Source organism: Ictalurus punctatus, chromosome 29, assembly GCF_001660625.3.
Source record: "Ictalurus punctatus breed USDA103 chromosome 29, Coco_2.0, whole genome shotgun sequence".
Lineage (NCBI taxonomy): Eukaryota > Metazoa > Chordata > Actinopteri > Siluriformes > Ictaluridae > Ictalurus > Ictalurus punctatus.
The window spans coordinates 4,974,452-4,987,482 of record NC_030444.2 but is presented as its reverse complement, the minus strand read 5'-3'; the positions used below and the strand labels follow the sequence as shown (position 1 = coordinate 4,987,482).

Sequence of the window (13,031 nt, the reverse complement as noted above, 5' to 3'; positions counted from 1 at the left end):
AAAGGCTCTGGAAACCTTTGCAGGTGTTTTGATATATTTAGCTGATTAGAGATCTTCTCAAGTCAACATTTCTGTATTATAAATTCTTTCTTCTAATATTTCGAGATACTGGATTTTTGATTTCCAAGAGCTTTTTTTTTTTTTTTTTTTTTTTAACAGAAAACCCCCTAATTTTTCCATGATATCTGGGCACAAAATGGGTAACCAGATTACTTAGATATGATGTGGCTCATTTGGCAATGGATACAGTGATAAAATTCTGTTAGGTTACTAGCCAAAACTACTGTCCTAGACGTATGTCTACAGATGAGTAGTTCTCTCAATGCCTACATTGCAGTAGTTTGCAAACTTTTTAAATCTGGAAAGGCCTTTAAAAAAAAAAAAAAAAAAAAAAAAAAGTGTTACTGTGTACCCCATCCCTCCACTGCTTTTGCTGGCCAGTGTGGACAAGAGACGGGGTGCTGTTCTGATGACATTACAGCTGACTAAGTGGTCAAAAGTTGGCCATCATTCGTGACTGGTTCAAATATGTAATTTTAATAACGTTTTCTACCTGCTTCTATTTTTAACCAAATATCTTTTAATAAAATGAATTTCTAACACAGGTTCTGGGATTTTTTATGCAGCCCCATTTGACATATGCTGCTACATGGAACATTCCTGGGAAGCACAAATAATGCCAAGGCAATTTTATCACTATTATAAGGGAATTGTGTGTGCATAAGATTCAGACCTTGACGAATGGATGATCCAGCAACACACTGGCAGTCGAACGGCATTTGGGCTCACTCTCTAGACAGTGGGCCAGGAAGTCTTTCCCCTCTGTGCTTAGTTTCTCTGGAATGGGTGGCTTATGTCCCATGCCTACCTTATACATGATCTGAAAATTGTGCTCATACTCATGCCAAGGTCTCTATATAGGGAGAAGGGGGAGTACAAAAAGATGTTATTGCAAGGTTATTCTCTCTCTCAGCTGAGGCATATTAGTCAATGCAAAAAAGAGAAGGGTAATAAAGTCTCTTTTTTACAATATAAATACATAATGAGATTTACAATCATTTACAATGATTAAAATTCCATAAAGATCAAGGATCATGATTATAATTATGTAAATGGAGTGTGTGTGTAAATGTTAAATTTAAAAAGTGTATATGTGATGTTCTTGAAAAGTCTTTTAAAAAATTAATGTTATTAAAATTCATGTTGAAAAAAATTCAAGCAGCAGAAAATTCAGCTAACTAAACCAATTACACTGTCATTTTATTAGATTTTGTATCAAGAAACAGTAGCACAAGCAACTTAAAACTATGGGTGTGTCTCGATCAGCTCCCTAGGTAGTGAATGAGTATACTGTGCACGAGTCGGGGTACTGGTATCACTGTACAGCTTGGCTCAACCACACTCAAGCCAACCAGGACAGCCAGGAACCTTGGGGTGATTCTCGATGACAGCTTGACCTTTACAGACCACATCTCAACAACCGCACGGTCCTGTAGGTTCATCCTGTACAACATCAACAAAATCAGACCCTACCTCACCGAACAGGCTACACAGATACTAGTCCAAGCTCTAGCTATCTCAAAACTGGACTACTGCAACGCACTACTCTCGGGCCTCGCAGCCAGCTCCATCAAACCCCTTCAGATGATTCAGAATGCAGCAGCACGTCTCATCTTAACCAGCCCAAGAGAACCCATGTCACACCCCTCTTCATCCCCCTCCACTGGCTTCCTGTAGCCGCCCGTATCAAAGGCCTTGATGCTCACCTACAAGACCTTGTCTGGAACAGCACCCTCCTACTTCAACACTCTCCTGAAGGTTTACATCCCCTCACGCAATCGATTAACGACCGATGCTTAGTACTCCCTAGCGTGGCTCAAGGTCCCTTTCAAGAACATTCAAACTAACTGTTCCTCAGTGGGGGAATGAACTTCCAACCTCAATCCGGACCACAGAATCTCTCACCATCTTCAAAAAAACCAGCTAAAGACCCACCTCTTCCGTGAACACCTAACCAACCTATAAAAAAAATAAAAATTTAAAAATTACTCTGGCACTTACACCTCTACTCTGCGCACTTTGCTTCTTCTGGAACTCAATTAACGGATCTTGTATGGCAGCACTACTTGTATTGTTCTCTGCTTCATATAATCGCTTTGCTTGTATTTTCTCATTAGTAAGTCGCTTTGGATAAAAGAGTCTGTTAAATGAATAAATGTAAGGACCCTGGCTCACTACGCATGGGGACACTGATAACTCAGTTTCCAGTGACATGATTATGTACTCGCTTTGTAAAACCTTACCATAAATTAAAAACGTAAAAATATTTACATTTTACATGTCATAAATTTGTTAACTTAATGACACGTCTTTCTGTCATGGTACTTCGGGTGGAATCGAAGCCTAGCTAGTGGATTAAAAAAATAAACCTGTATATAGAGCATCAAATAACATTTAAAAAATTGCTAACGTATGTATCATTTGAGAGAGCTACAACACCGATAACAAACTACTTATGTTTGTAGACGGAAGTTGGCTGAGTTTTTTTTTTTCAAGCTGAGAGGCTTCAGAAAACATAACGTGATTTCCAGTAAGGGAACATAGTGAGAATTGATGCTCCCTGGTTTTTGCACTGCATTGTGGGATTTTTTTTTAATGAGAGAACGTTCCAGGAGGATTTTGTGATTGAGCCCTTAAAATGGCCGACTCCCTGATCAGTGCACTGACTACTGAACAAGCGAGTTGACTGAGACACACCCTGAGCAAATCTCACTGTGGTAGTCTTCCACCCAGCACCAGGCAAAATAAGACTAAGAAACAAAACCCCGTCTCCTACCTCTTACAGGTGTGTGAGCTCGGTCAGGATCAAGCTTGATTAAAGTATGGCTCGTTTGCCCTTTCTGAGTATCCTAGATGTTTCCTCGAAATTGCTCAATTTTTCACTCCTTAAATTTTTTTCTTCTACTTGTTCTTTATCCAGAATTTCCAACAACTTGATTTTTTTTAAGTCCATTTTTTTTTTATTGCTAGAATTTTTTAACCTAATTTAAAAAATAATCACATTTACACTTTTTTTTAAAAAGCATTAGAAATTTACTCAGGTTTTCCTTAGTCCGATTTAATTCCATAAAGCTGTAAGTAGGAAATCACCTTACATTTACACATTTAGGTCTGAAAGACGCTTACTTTCACCCACTCAAAAGATTCTCCACTTAATTTCAACTCTACTTAATTTAATTGAGCATGTATCAGATTCTACAGACCCGGTTTATAAGTGGCGAGTATACACAAATCCACAAATTAGGTACTGAATTACTTTCGTTCGCTTCTGAAAGTATTGGAATGGCAAGGCCAATTCTTTTGTTTTTGCAATACTCTAAAAACATTTGGGTTTGAGATTAAAAGATGAATATGAGATGATGGATCAGAATTTCAGCTTTCATTTACACGACATTTACATGGGAGCATGACGGGAGTATTCTAAAAGCGACTCATGTAAACACAATCACATTATCTTAATCAGAGTAAGGTCAATAATTAGATTACTGCTGTCCATGTAAATGTAGTCACTGACTGATTTACATAGTTTAGTTTATAAATGGTTTTAATCATCTGCAGTGATCTACTCATTAACTAGAACAGTAATAAGAAGGAAGGTACCTTTCCAGTGACCATCTCAATGAGAACACAGCCAAGACTCCAGATATCAGCTGCACGTCCATGACCTTCACCCTTTGCCCTTGTGATGACTTCAGGAGCCATGTATGCTAAGAGGGGGAGAGAGAGAAATCGAAAAGAAAGAGATTTTTAAACATAAATAAATAAATTGATGTATGAATAGCACTAGTTATGACTGTAGGTTGTAAACACTGTGCTACTTTTTGCTAGCAATTTTTTGCAAGATCAAGACGAGACAATGACTCTGGTGTTTCAATCCAGCGACTACGGCCTCACCTGCAGTACCCAGTGTGCTGTTCACCTCTCCTGGCATAGTATGAGCATTATTTTTTAGCTTGACCGAGCAGCCAAAGTCTCCCAGCTTTATCAGGCCAGAAGATGTGAGGAAAATGTTGGCTCCTAGAATGGCAATGATTAGACAAAGCATTAGTGTGAAGCAATTTCTGCAGCAAGTTCCTATCAGTGACATGGTGTAGACATCAGGGACAACAGACCTTTAATGTCACGATGCACAATGCCATGTTCATGTAGCACATTGATAGCAGTAGTGATCTGCTTGCAGTACAATCGGATAACGTGCTCCTGGAGTCCCAGTCTGGAGACCTCCTCCAGGGTCCCTTCATCACAATATTCCATAAAGATATACATCTCTTCCTGAGAGATAAGGGAAAAAGAAGGAAGACCATGGTAGAACATGACTGAAGGAAAGAATGAGGAAATACTACAGCTAAATGAAGCGACTGGAAAATGGAGAAGCGATTTAAAAGTCAAAATCGCCTTACCCGATGTAGCTCAACTCCGAAGTAACGGACCAGGTTTGGGTGCTTAATTCCTTCAAAGATTTTCAGCTCATCTGCAGTCTCTTTTATTGTTTTGTGGTCATTAGGCTGGAAACGAATCTTTATACAAAATGCAGACATTTGTTTAAAATCTGATGCAATCGTGGCTGTTATACTGAAGCAATATCACACATGCAAGAGTCAAAATTCATTATTTGTTAGCAAATCTTTCAAAAACATTAAAAACAGGAAAATACTACATTCAACCCCTTCAGACTAGTACTAGATAGAACCACCTTTTGCTTAAATAATAACTCTCATTTAATTTTCTATTGGGGTAAATTCCTACCAGCTTTACAGACTGTGATTGGATGACTATTGCGGACTGCAATTTTCAAATAGTGCCACAGATTCTCGATTGTAGAAGAGTCACCTTTTGGTTGAATGTGCTCGGTATCATTGTCTTGCTGAAAGGTTCATTTTCACCCAAGCTTTATTTTTAAAAAAAAATTTTTTTTTTTTTTTTTTTTTTTTAGCAGACTGAAGCAGGTTGTCTTGCAGTGTCTCCCTGTATTTTTGCACCATCTATCCATCCTTCAATTTTGACAAGATGTTGCCACCCCAATACTTTACAGTTGGGATGGTGTTTGTTGAGGAACGGGCAGTATTAGGTTTGTGCCATGCAAAGCGTTTTGAATTTTGGTCAAAAAGCTCCATTTTTGTTTCATTTGACCACAAACCCTTATCCCACATTTTAGCTGTTTTCTGGCAAACTCCAGACGTGCTCTGATGTGGTTTTTTTTTTTCTTTCTCTAGCCATCCTACTATACAGGCTAGTTGTATGCAGAGCTCTTGATATTCTTAACTGGTGAAACTTCACTCCAGTCTTGCACTAACACTGAATATTAAAGGACTGCCTTGTCTAGGCAGTGCCTAGGTGCTATGATGCAGCTTCCATATTTTAACAATTGAACAGTGCTATCGAAACACGAAATAGATTTTTATTTTTTAAGTCCATTTCTGTAATTTTTTTAAATTTAATTCTAAGAAAAAATAACAGAGTTATTTGTAATCCAGACAATTCTGATACATTTTAAAGGGGTTGAATACTTTTGTAAGGCACTGTACATCACCATACCTCCTTCATAGCCATCAGTTCACCCGTGTCCACGTTAATACATGTGTAGACCTTTCCATATTGTCCTTCCCCTGTGTACAGATAATAGAAACATAATGACATAGCTAAATAAAAAAAAAAGGTGTCCATGCTAGAGAAACAAATGGACTTCCATACCTATCTTGTTGCCTCTCTGCCATTTAAAAGTGACCTTGCGCAGACCCACATGCATAATGTTGTCATAGGATTTGGGTGTGCTGCACACCTGGCCAATAACATTGCGCTGCCTAAGGGTGGCATAGCGCTTCTCTTCAAAGGAGCGGATGGCTCGATGTACCGTCTCCATTGGATTCTGGCATGCGGCTGTATCTAGGCAGAAAACGAGGAGAATGAGGCAAATACTAAAGAGGGGATAATTCAGTGTTAAAATATTTATTCAAAAGCTCGCATGCTTCTGCATACAGTCTGGAAAACTACGTCAATGAGAGTCTGGTGTTAAACACCAGAGAAATAACAGACTGTATGAACCATTCATTTCATCATTCAAAAGTGGCTCGTAAAGATTTGTTTATTTTTTTTAATCTAACCTTTTGACTGGCAAATAAAGTTACGGAGTTCCCAACTACGGCGGGTGGCAGCAGTGGGATCTGCTTTTGGATATGATGGCTCTGAACAAGAAAGACAAATTAATTGAGTAATGGAATAGCACAATGACTAATTTAAATCAGCACAGATAATCAATGTCCAGTTTGGTTTGGCACTGCATAGTTGGCAAAAAGGATAAATGTACATATCTTGTTAAAATTTCTTAGAAACATTATTAGGCAACAAAAAAAGTACTGCATGTCTATGGTATTCATGACTATGCACTGGGTGTAGTTCAGTAGGTAATATAATATACCAAATTTCTATTGACTTATTTATGCTATGCATGCATATAATAGTTAGTAGGCATCACAAATTTACTTGAGCACATCTTCCCATATGTGCTGTAGTTGAGCCGTTTTTAACTGTTGGCTAAGTAGTTGTTATATCTACTGTAACTTGGTATAAGTCAAGAGGTACTGTAAGAAATGACAATTACTGACGTAAAAACCCACTTGACACTTGAAAGTACTTGGATATTTGGAGCATGTTAAACAATAACTGCAGGAAATGTGTCATTTATGACAAGAAAAGAAAAATCTATGTCACAATTATGTATAAAAGTGTTTGATGTGCTTTTTTTTTTTAAATTTATGTTTAAAAAAGGTACCGGAAAACAATGTTTTAGTTGGTTGCACATCATAATGTGGTATCAGTGAAGACAACCCATGGGAAATGTCATGCAAAATCCTGGTCACTTCCTGTTACCAATATGAGGTGCTAGAGTCAGGTCCATGAATATTTGAACACTGACAACGTTATTGTTATTTTAGCTGTATACCACAGTATATTGGAGTTGAAATTAAATAACGAATATTCAATCAAAGTGCAAATATTCCCCTTTAATTTTAGGGTGTTTACGTTCAGATTGGGCGAACAGTTTTATTCAACCCCTTCAGAACTTTTTATATGTATTATGTGTTATGATATGTATGTCCTAAACCACTAAATTCAGAATGTAAAAAAAGATATTTGTGCTGTGTTCACTATTAACATTGCTAGTGCATCACTGTAAAGAAAATCGTTTCTAACATTAAACATTAATATTCTTAGCCACCGTAGCTGCCACTGTCGTGTTGAAATTATGCCTCACTTGCTGTGTGCGGCGTGACATGTTAACTGATTGCATTGCCATGGCAATGCTGTTTGAGATATCAAAAATTCCTTGAATTTGATTAACCTGAAGAATCTGATGAACCATCCAGGAGTAATGTTTAAAAAAAAAAAATAAATATATATATATATATATATATATATATATATATATATATATATATATATATATATATATATATATATATATATATATATAATAATAATAATAAAAAAAGCTTTTAAGCCCCACTTCCCATTTCCAGTGAAAAATTTCACATGGGGCACTATAGAGTCCCTGGGCTACACCTGGGACAGCTACATCTTTGGCACAACATGATGGCACATACCTCTGAATTGTGGACCATGTTTTGTGAGTTTTCTAGCATGCTAAGCACCTCAAAAATGCCAAGTGTTTTTTTTATTATTTTTTTTTATTATTATTATTATTTTTACTACTACATCCATCATAATCATGCCCAAAACAAGATGTTCCTTTGAACCCTTGGTGCTTGGACCTGAATAACTATGTTTAAGTTAACTATAACTATGAATAGAATAACAGACATAGAATAACTATGTTTAATTAAGTTTTCTCCCCGCTCTCAGCTAATTTTTTCCTTTTAGTTTCCTTATAGATGGTTGAGATTGGATTGAAACAGTGGGAACTTGATTATTTATTTATCATTCATGTCATTTATTACCATGTCATATAGCTGTCTACTTGGGGTCAAAGGTTGAATTTGATTTAAGTTTTGAGTGCAGCTTCAAAGAGTAAAATACAAGCAGTGCACAACAGCCAAGGTAGTGCTGTCTCTAGGTAAAGTGTCACTACATTCTCAACAGGAATAAAATGGCCTCACCAATGCATAGAGATTTTGCTGCATATCATCTGGAGGTTTATTAATCATTTACCACTTTCCCTTGATTCAAAACATTGATGGGGAAGCCCTGAGCAATGGGATAGCCCTAGGTAATTGAATAATAACAGGATTGCTCTTGAACACACATCTTACCTTCTCTGTCTTCTGTGGGGCTAGAGTGGCGACTAAGGGATCTGAAGTGCAATTCAGCTGCCACTGATGAAAGACGGTCATTCTCGTGGACACTGGAAGAATCCAAACACCACCTTGAGTGAAACTGCACTAAAACTGCTAAGCTTATTCTTGGAAAGTTCATACTTACCAATATGTACAATGCATCAATGTACAGCTTTTTATTAGCATAGTAGCAAGTCAAATTAATTTTCACTTCTGTTTTTCAGGCTTTACCTTGATCGGTTGATTTCGTCCTCACTTGAACATTTATGGAGTTTTTGTGGGCATTACCACATGCAAATCCTTTTTAGCTTCGATTGATTTAAACATTTACATACAGCTACACCGTAACTAGACTGCAATGAAATCACGCAGATCTTTGAAATAAGTCAAAGCCAAAAATAAATAAATAAATAAATAAATCACACAAGCAAAAAATAAACAAACTGATCTCAAATTCCTACATGTCATGATAAAGTTGCAACTGTTTATTCATGCAAAAATATCATGCTTTTTATTTGAAATTTTATTTTGAATTTCTTCTGCAAGGCCTTTTATAGTTAGCAGGTCAGGTATTAATACATTTTAGAAGGTCAAATGAAGTGTTGCCAAATGATTATTAAAAAGATCAATCAATCTTTTGGGGTGCTGAGTATAAGCTACTAGTGGTGAGACCTACGTTCTTCATACTCAGTATTGTAATAAGTTCACTAAAATAGACAAACAAGCAATAATTGAATTAAGAAACAAATAACAAATCTTTTACATGTGTTTCAATGAACACTGGTTCAGTAATATCTTATAAGAGTCCTATAAATAAGGAGACTTTCGACAAGCAGCGAAGACAGAATAACTAAAAAAAAAAAAAAAAAAAAAAAAAGACAACAAATACCCGTACATTCTGAACCACAGTTCCTACAGCTATTATGTTATATAAATCTGGTACATTGTTGTATTCATGTTAAAAGTGGGTGGCACTTTACTTTGCAAAATCAAGCAGGGGTGGATCTGGCTACCTGTGCTCATTGGGAATAGTGCAGAAAGCTTTGTTATTGCTGTTTTAAGAGGCAGCACTGGGGCTTGGTTATGCAAGTTACATGGGAAATGGTAACTGCGCTGTGTTACTTGGAATCAATAGCATCTAGGCAGGGGCCAGTATCAGCCTCTGTCATCTTACAGACACCACTGGCAGGCTCTGGAAAATCTTTAAAATGGCTTGAATATACAGTTCCTTCCAAAACTATTGGAACGGCAAGGGCAATTCATTTGTTTTTGCTGTAGACGTTTGGGTTTGAGATCAAAAGATGAATATGAGGAGAGTTTAGAATTTCAGCTTTTATTTCTTGGTAATTATATGTAAAAATGTGTTAAATGACAGAACATAGCACACTTTATATCAGACCACCCAACTTGTAGGTGAGCAAAAATACTGGAACATGTGACTGACAGGTGTTTCTTGTTGCCCAGGTGTGTCCTGTTAAAAAAAATAATAAACAGCTCTGAAAATCTACTCTTGGTTTTAGTCTTCAGTTTCACCTGTAAAGACTGCATTTGTTATAAAGGATAAGCCAATATGAAGATCAGAGAGATATGGGAGAACAGCAAGCCATTCTGAAGCTGAGGAAAGAGGGGGAAAATCAATCAGAGACACTGCACAAACAATTTGGAATGTCCTGAAAAAGAAGGAAACCACTGGTATACTGAGGAATAGACACTGAATGGGTCGGCCAAGGAAAACAACAACACCTTATGACATCACCAGTCAGTGACATCACCAACAACCTCCACAGGGCAGAGGTGAAGGTATCAAAATCCAAGAATCCAAGATCCAAAATCGAAGAAGACTTCATAGCAGAAATATAGAGGCCATACAACAAGATGCAAACCACTCATCAGCAGTAAGAATCGGAAAGCCAGAGTGGAATTCTCAAAGAAATACAGAGATGAACCACAACAGTTCTGGAACCAAGATTAACCTCTACCAAAATGATGGAATGGCCAAAGTGTAGAGAAAGAAAGGATCTACTCATGATCCAAAACATACAGGTTGTGCTTCCTCAGCTGGTGGATAAAGTACATCCTCTGCTGTGCTTGACGATGTAACTCATGATGGTAGCAGCAGAATGAATTCAGAATTCTACAGAAACACTGTCTGCCAATTTACAGAGAAATGCATCCAATCTAAGTGGGAGAAACTACACCATGCAGAAGAGCAAAGATCCAAAACATACAGCCAACACAACAAAAGACTTCATCAGGGGAAAAAGGTGGAATATGTTTTAGACTGGCCAAGTCAATCACCGAAACTTAACCCAACTGAGCATGCATTTGACCTCATGAACAGGAGACTGAAGGGAGAAACCGCCAAAAACAAATAATAGCTGAAAGAAGCTGTGCTAAGAGCCTGGAAAAGCATCAGAAAAGAAGAATGTAACAGTTTGGTGATATCTGTGGGTCACTGGCTTGATGTAGTTATTGAAAGCATGGGATATGCAACCAAATAAGTGTCATTTACTTTAAGACTAACTATTCCAATACTTTTGCTCACCAAAAAATCGGGTGGTGCCACGTTCTAAGCTGTTTAACAATTCTAGCTGTACATATGAAATGAAAGCTAAAATTCTGATCCATCATCTCATTCATCCTTTGATCTCAAACCAAATATCTTCAGATGCATAGCAATAACGATGTAACTGGCCTTGCAGTTCCAATACGTTTGGAGGGGACTGTATATGGCTAACATTGACAGAGATCATGAGGGCAGATGACCTGAGCGAGCAGAACAGTATTATTGTACATGTGTATAAATGAATGTACTTCTGCGCGCACTTAATGACATGTGTGCGCTCGGCTTTAACTTGGACGTTGTCACTGGTGAAAAGCAGATTATATAAAAGTTCCTTGGCACAGAGATTTAAACCTCACAAGTAGCAGTGTGTTAACAGAAAAAGATGTGGTAGAGATCATATTTGCAGAAAAACACATCTTTCAACCCCATATATAAGTGTTTGCTTGTAACGATTTAGGCATAACTAGACCAAAGATGAAGACTGGTCAGCAACACCAGTATCTGTGAAAAGGAAGTAATTACTGCACATGTTTCAAGTACTATTAAAAATGATTGATGCTTATCTGATATATTAAGAAATTAAACATTTTGGTAATATTTGTTATGCACTAGTGTTTAGCATAATGGCACAAAAGAACGTGTGTGACTGGTGAAGCCTGCAGAAATCCAATCACATTAAACCAAAGGGTTCAAGTGACTCGGATACAGAAAACCACTGCCTTGTGTGTACTGTGCTTTCCTACAATTTATTGGTACAGCTATGGGGTCACCACTCGTACGGCAGATTACCCAGGACATACTCAACTGTTTGAAAGGCGAACGAATCACACAGTCACTCTTTCAAATGTTCAACTGAATATAATTGGTTGAAATTAGATATATCTTGCACAATATACATTAAAGCCAACTTTGTCATGACAAAACTTTGAGGAGAGAAAGAAAGAAACGGCGACAGACATACAGAAAGACAGACAGTTCGTTACTCTTAGAAAGATAGATGACAAATAGAAGGATACAAATAAAAATTCAGATGGAGTAAGTAGACAGATGGAGAGAGTGTTATTAGTAGGGAGGCCAAAGGAGTGAGAGAGTCAGTATTAAGTACTCTGATTAAGAAACTAGCATGTAAACAGAGATTATTGATCACCTTAATCCGACTAAAGTCATACTCGAAGTAAACACAGATGGAATTAAGACATGTGGAGTATTCCTGTTTTAGTCGCATTATCGACGTGCGTTACAGACATGTACACACCTTAATCACACTATTAACGTCATGTGGGAGATTTCACCGCATTTTGCGACAGGACACATACACCCACGGCAGTGCTCAACCATTTGACGGCAAACAAGAGAGCACGGCTGCGTCCAAAACCGCGTACTTACCTACTATGTAGTAAATGAAACACATGCATCTCTATATACTATATAGTAGGTAAGTACGCGGTTTGGGACGCAGCTCACAGCTTCAAGCAGTCGTCTATTTGCACTTATAGCATGACAAATAATCAACCGCACTTGAAGCTTTCGTAAAATTAAAAATAAAAAACACCCAAAACTGTATACGGTACCATAACGAAGACAAACTGTATGTCGATATGTGAAATTCTGGAGGGAATTCTCGGACGGCGTGGCGCGGTGATGTAATGACGTGTGACGTTAATCGATCTTTGGTCTATAACATGTAAAACGGGAACATGAAAGGAATATACTAAAAGCGACTCATGTAAACACCTTAATCACAATATTGTCTTACTCAGAATAAGGCCAATTACAGCTTAATTAAATTACAGCTGTCCATGTAAACGTAGTCAGTGATACAGGTGGATTGATAGAAAGACATATGGAGACAGTGTGTGTGTGTGCGCTACTGGTAGATTGACCGAGAGATGGATGTAGTGAGTGTGTGACATTTATAGAGATGGATGCAGAGAGTCTGTGGTAATGATATAGAGATATAGATATAGTGCGAGTTACAAGTACATTGACAGAGTGAGAGGGAGAGAAGAGGGGCTTCGGGCCTTGTGCACACAGGTGTGTGTGGGTCTTGACAGTTGGAGTGTGAAGTCTTGGACATTTTGAGCCAGGCTCTGAACATTCCGTCAATGTACGTG

At 37.6% G+C, this 13,031-nt stretch overlaps 1 protein-coding gene across 5 annotated transcripts in view; it reads right to left on the bottom strand.

Moving 5' to 3' along the window:
• map3k4 (mitogen-activated protein kinase kinase kinase 4) overlaps positions 1 to 13,031 on the bottom strand; it is a 70,272-nt gene that overhangs the window by 2,205 nt on the left and 55,036 nt on the right. For 4 of the 5 annotated variants that reach the window (XM_017461481.3, XM_047152431.2, XM_017461478.3 and 1 more), the window contains 9 exons: positions 8,328 to 8,419; positions 6,162 to 6,242; positions 5,752 to 5,943; positions 5,596 to 5,666; positions 4,461 to 4,577; positions 4,173 to 4,332; positions 3,955 to 4,077; positions 3,661 to 3,767; positions 734 to 913 (listed from right to left, as the gene is read on the bottom strand). In XM_017461481.3, the coding sequence (XP_017316970.1) occupies positions 734 to 913; positions 3,661 to 3,767; positions 3,955 to 4,077; positions 4,173 to 4,332; positions 4,461 to 4,577; positions 5,596 to 5,666; positions 5,752 to 5,943; positions 6,162 to 6,242; positions 8,328 to 8,419 (1,123 nt within the window). The remainder of the gene's footprint in view (positions 1 to 733; positions 914 to 3,660; positions 3,768 to 3,954; positions 4,078 to 4,172; positions 4,333 to 4,460; positions 4,578 to 5,595; positions 5,667 to 5,751; positions 5,944 to 6,161; positions 6,243 to 8,327; positions 8,420 to 13,031) is intronic. The other variant, XM_047152430.2, reaches the window with a different exon arrangement.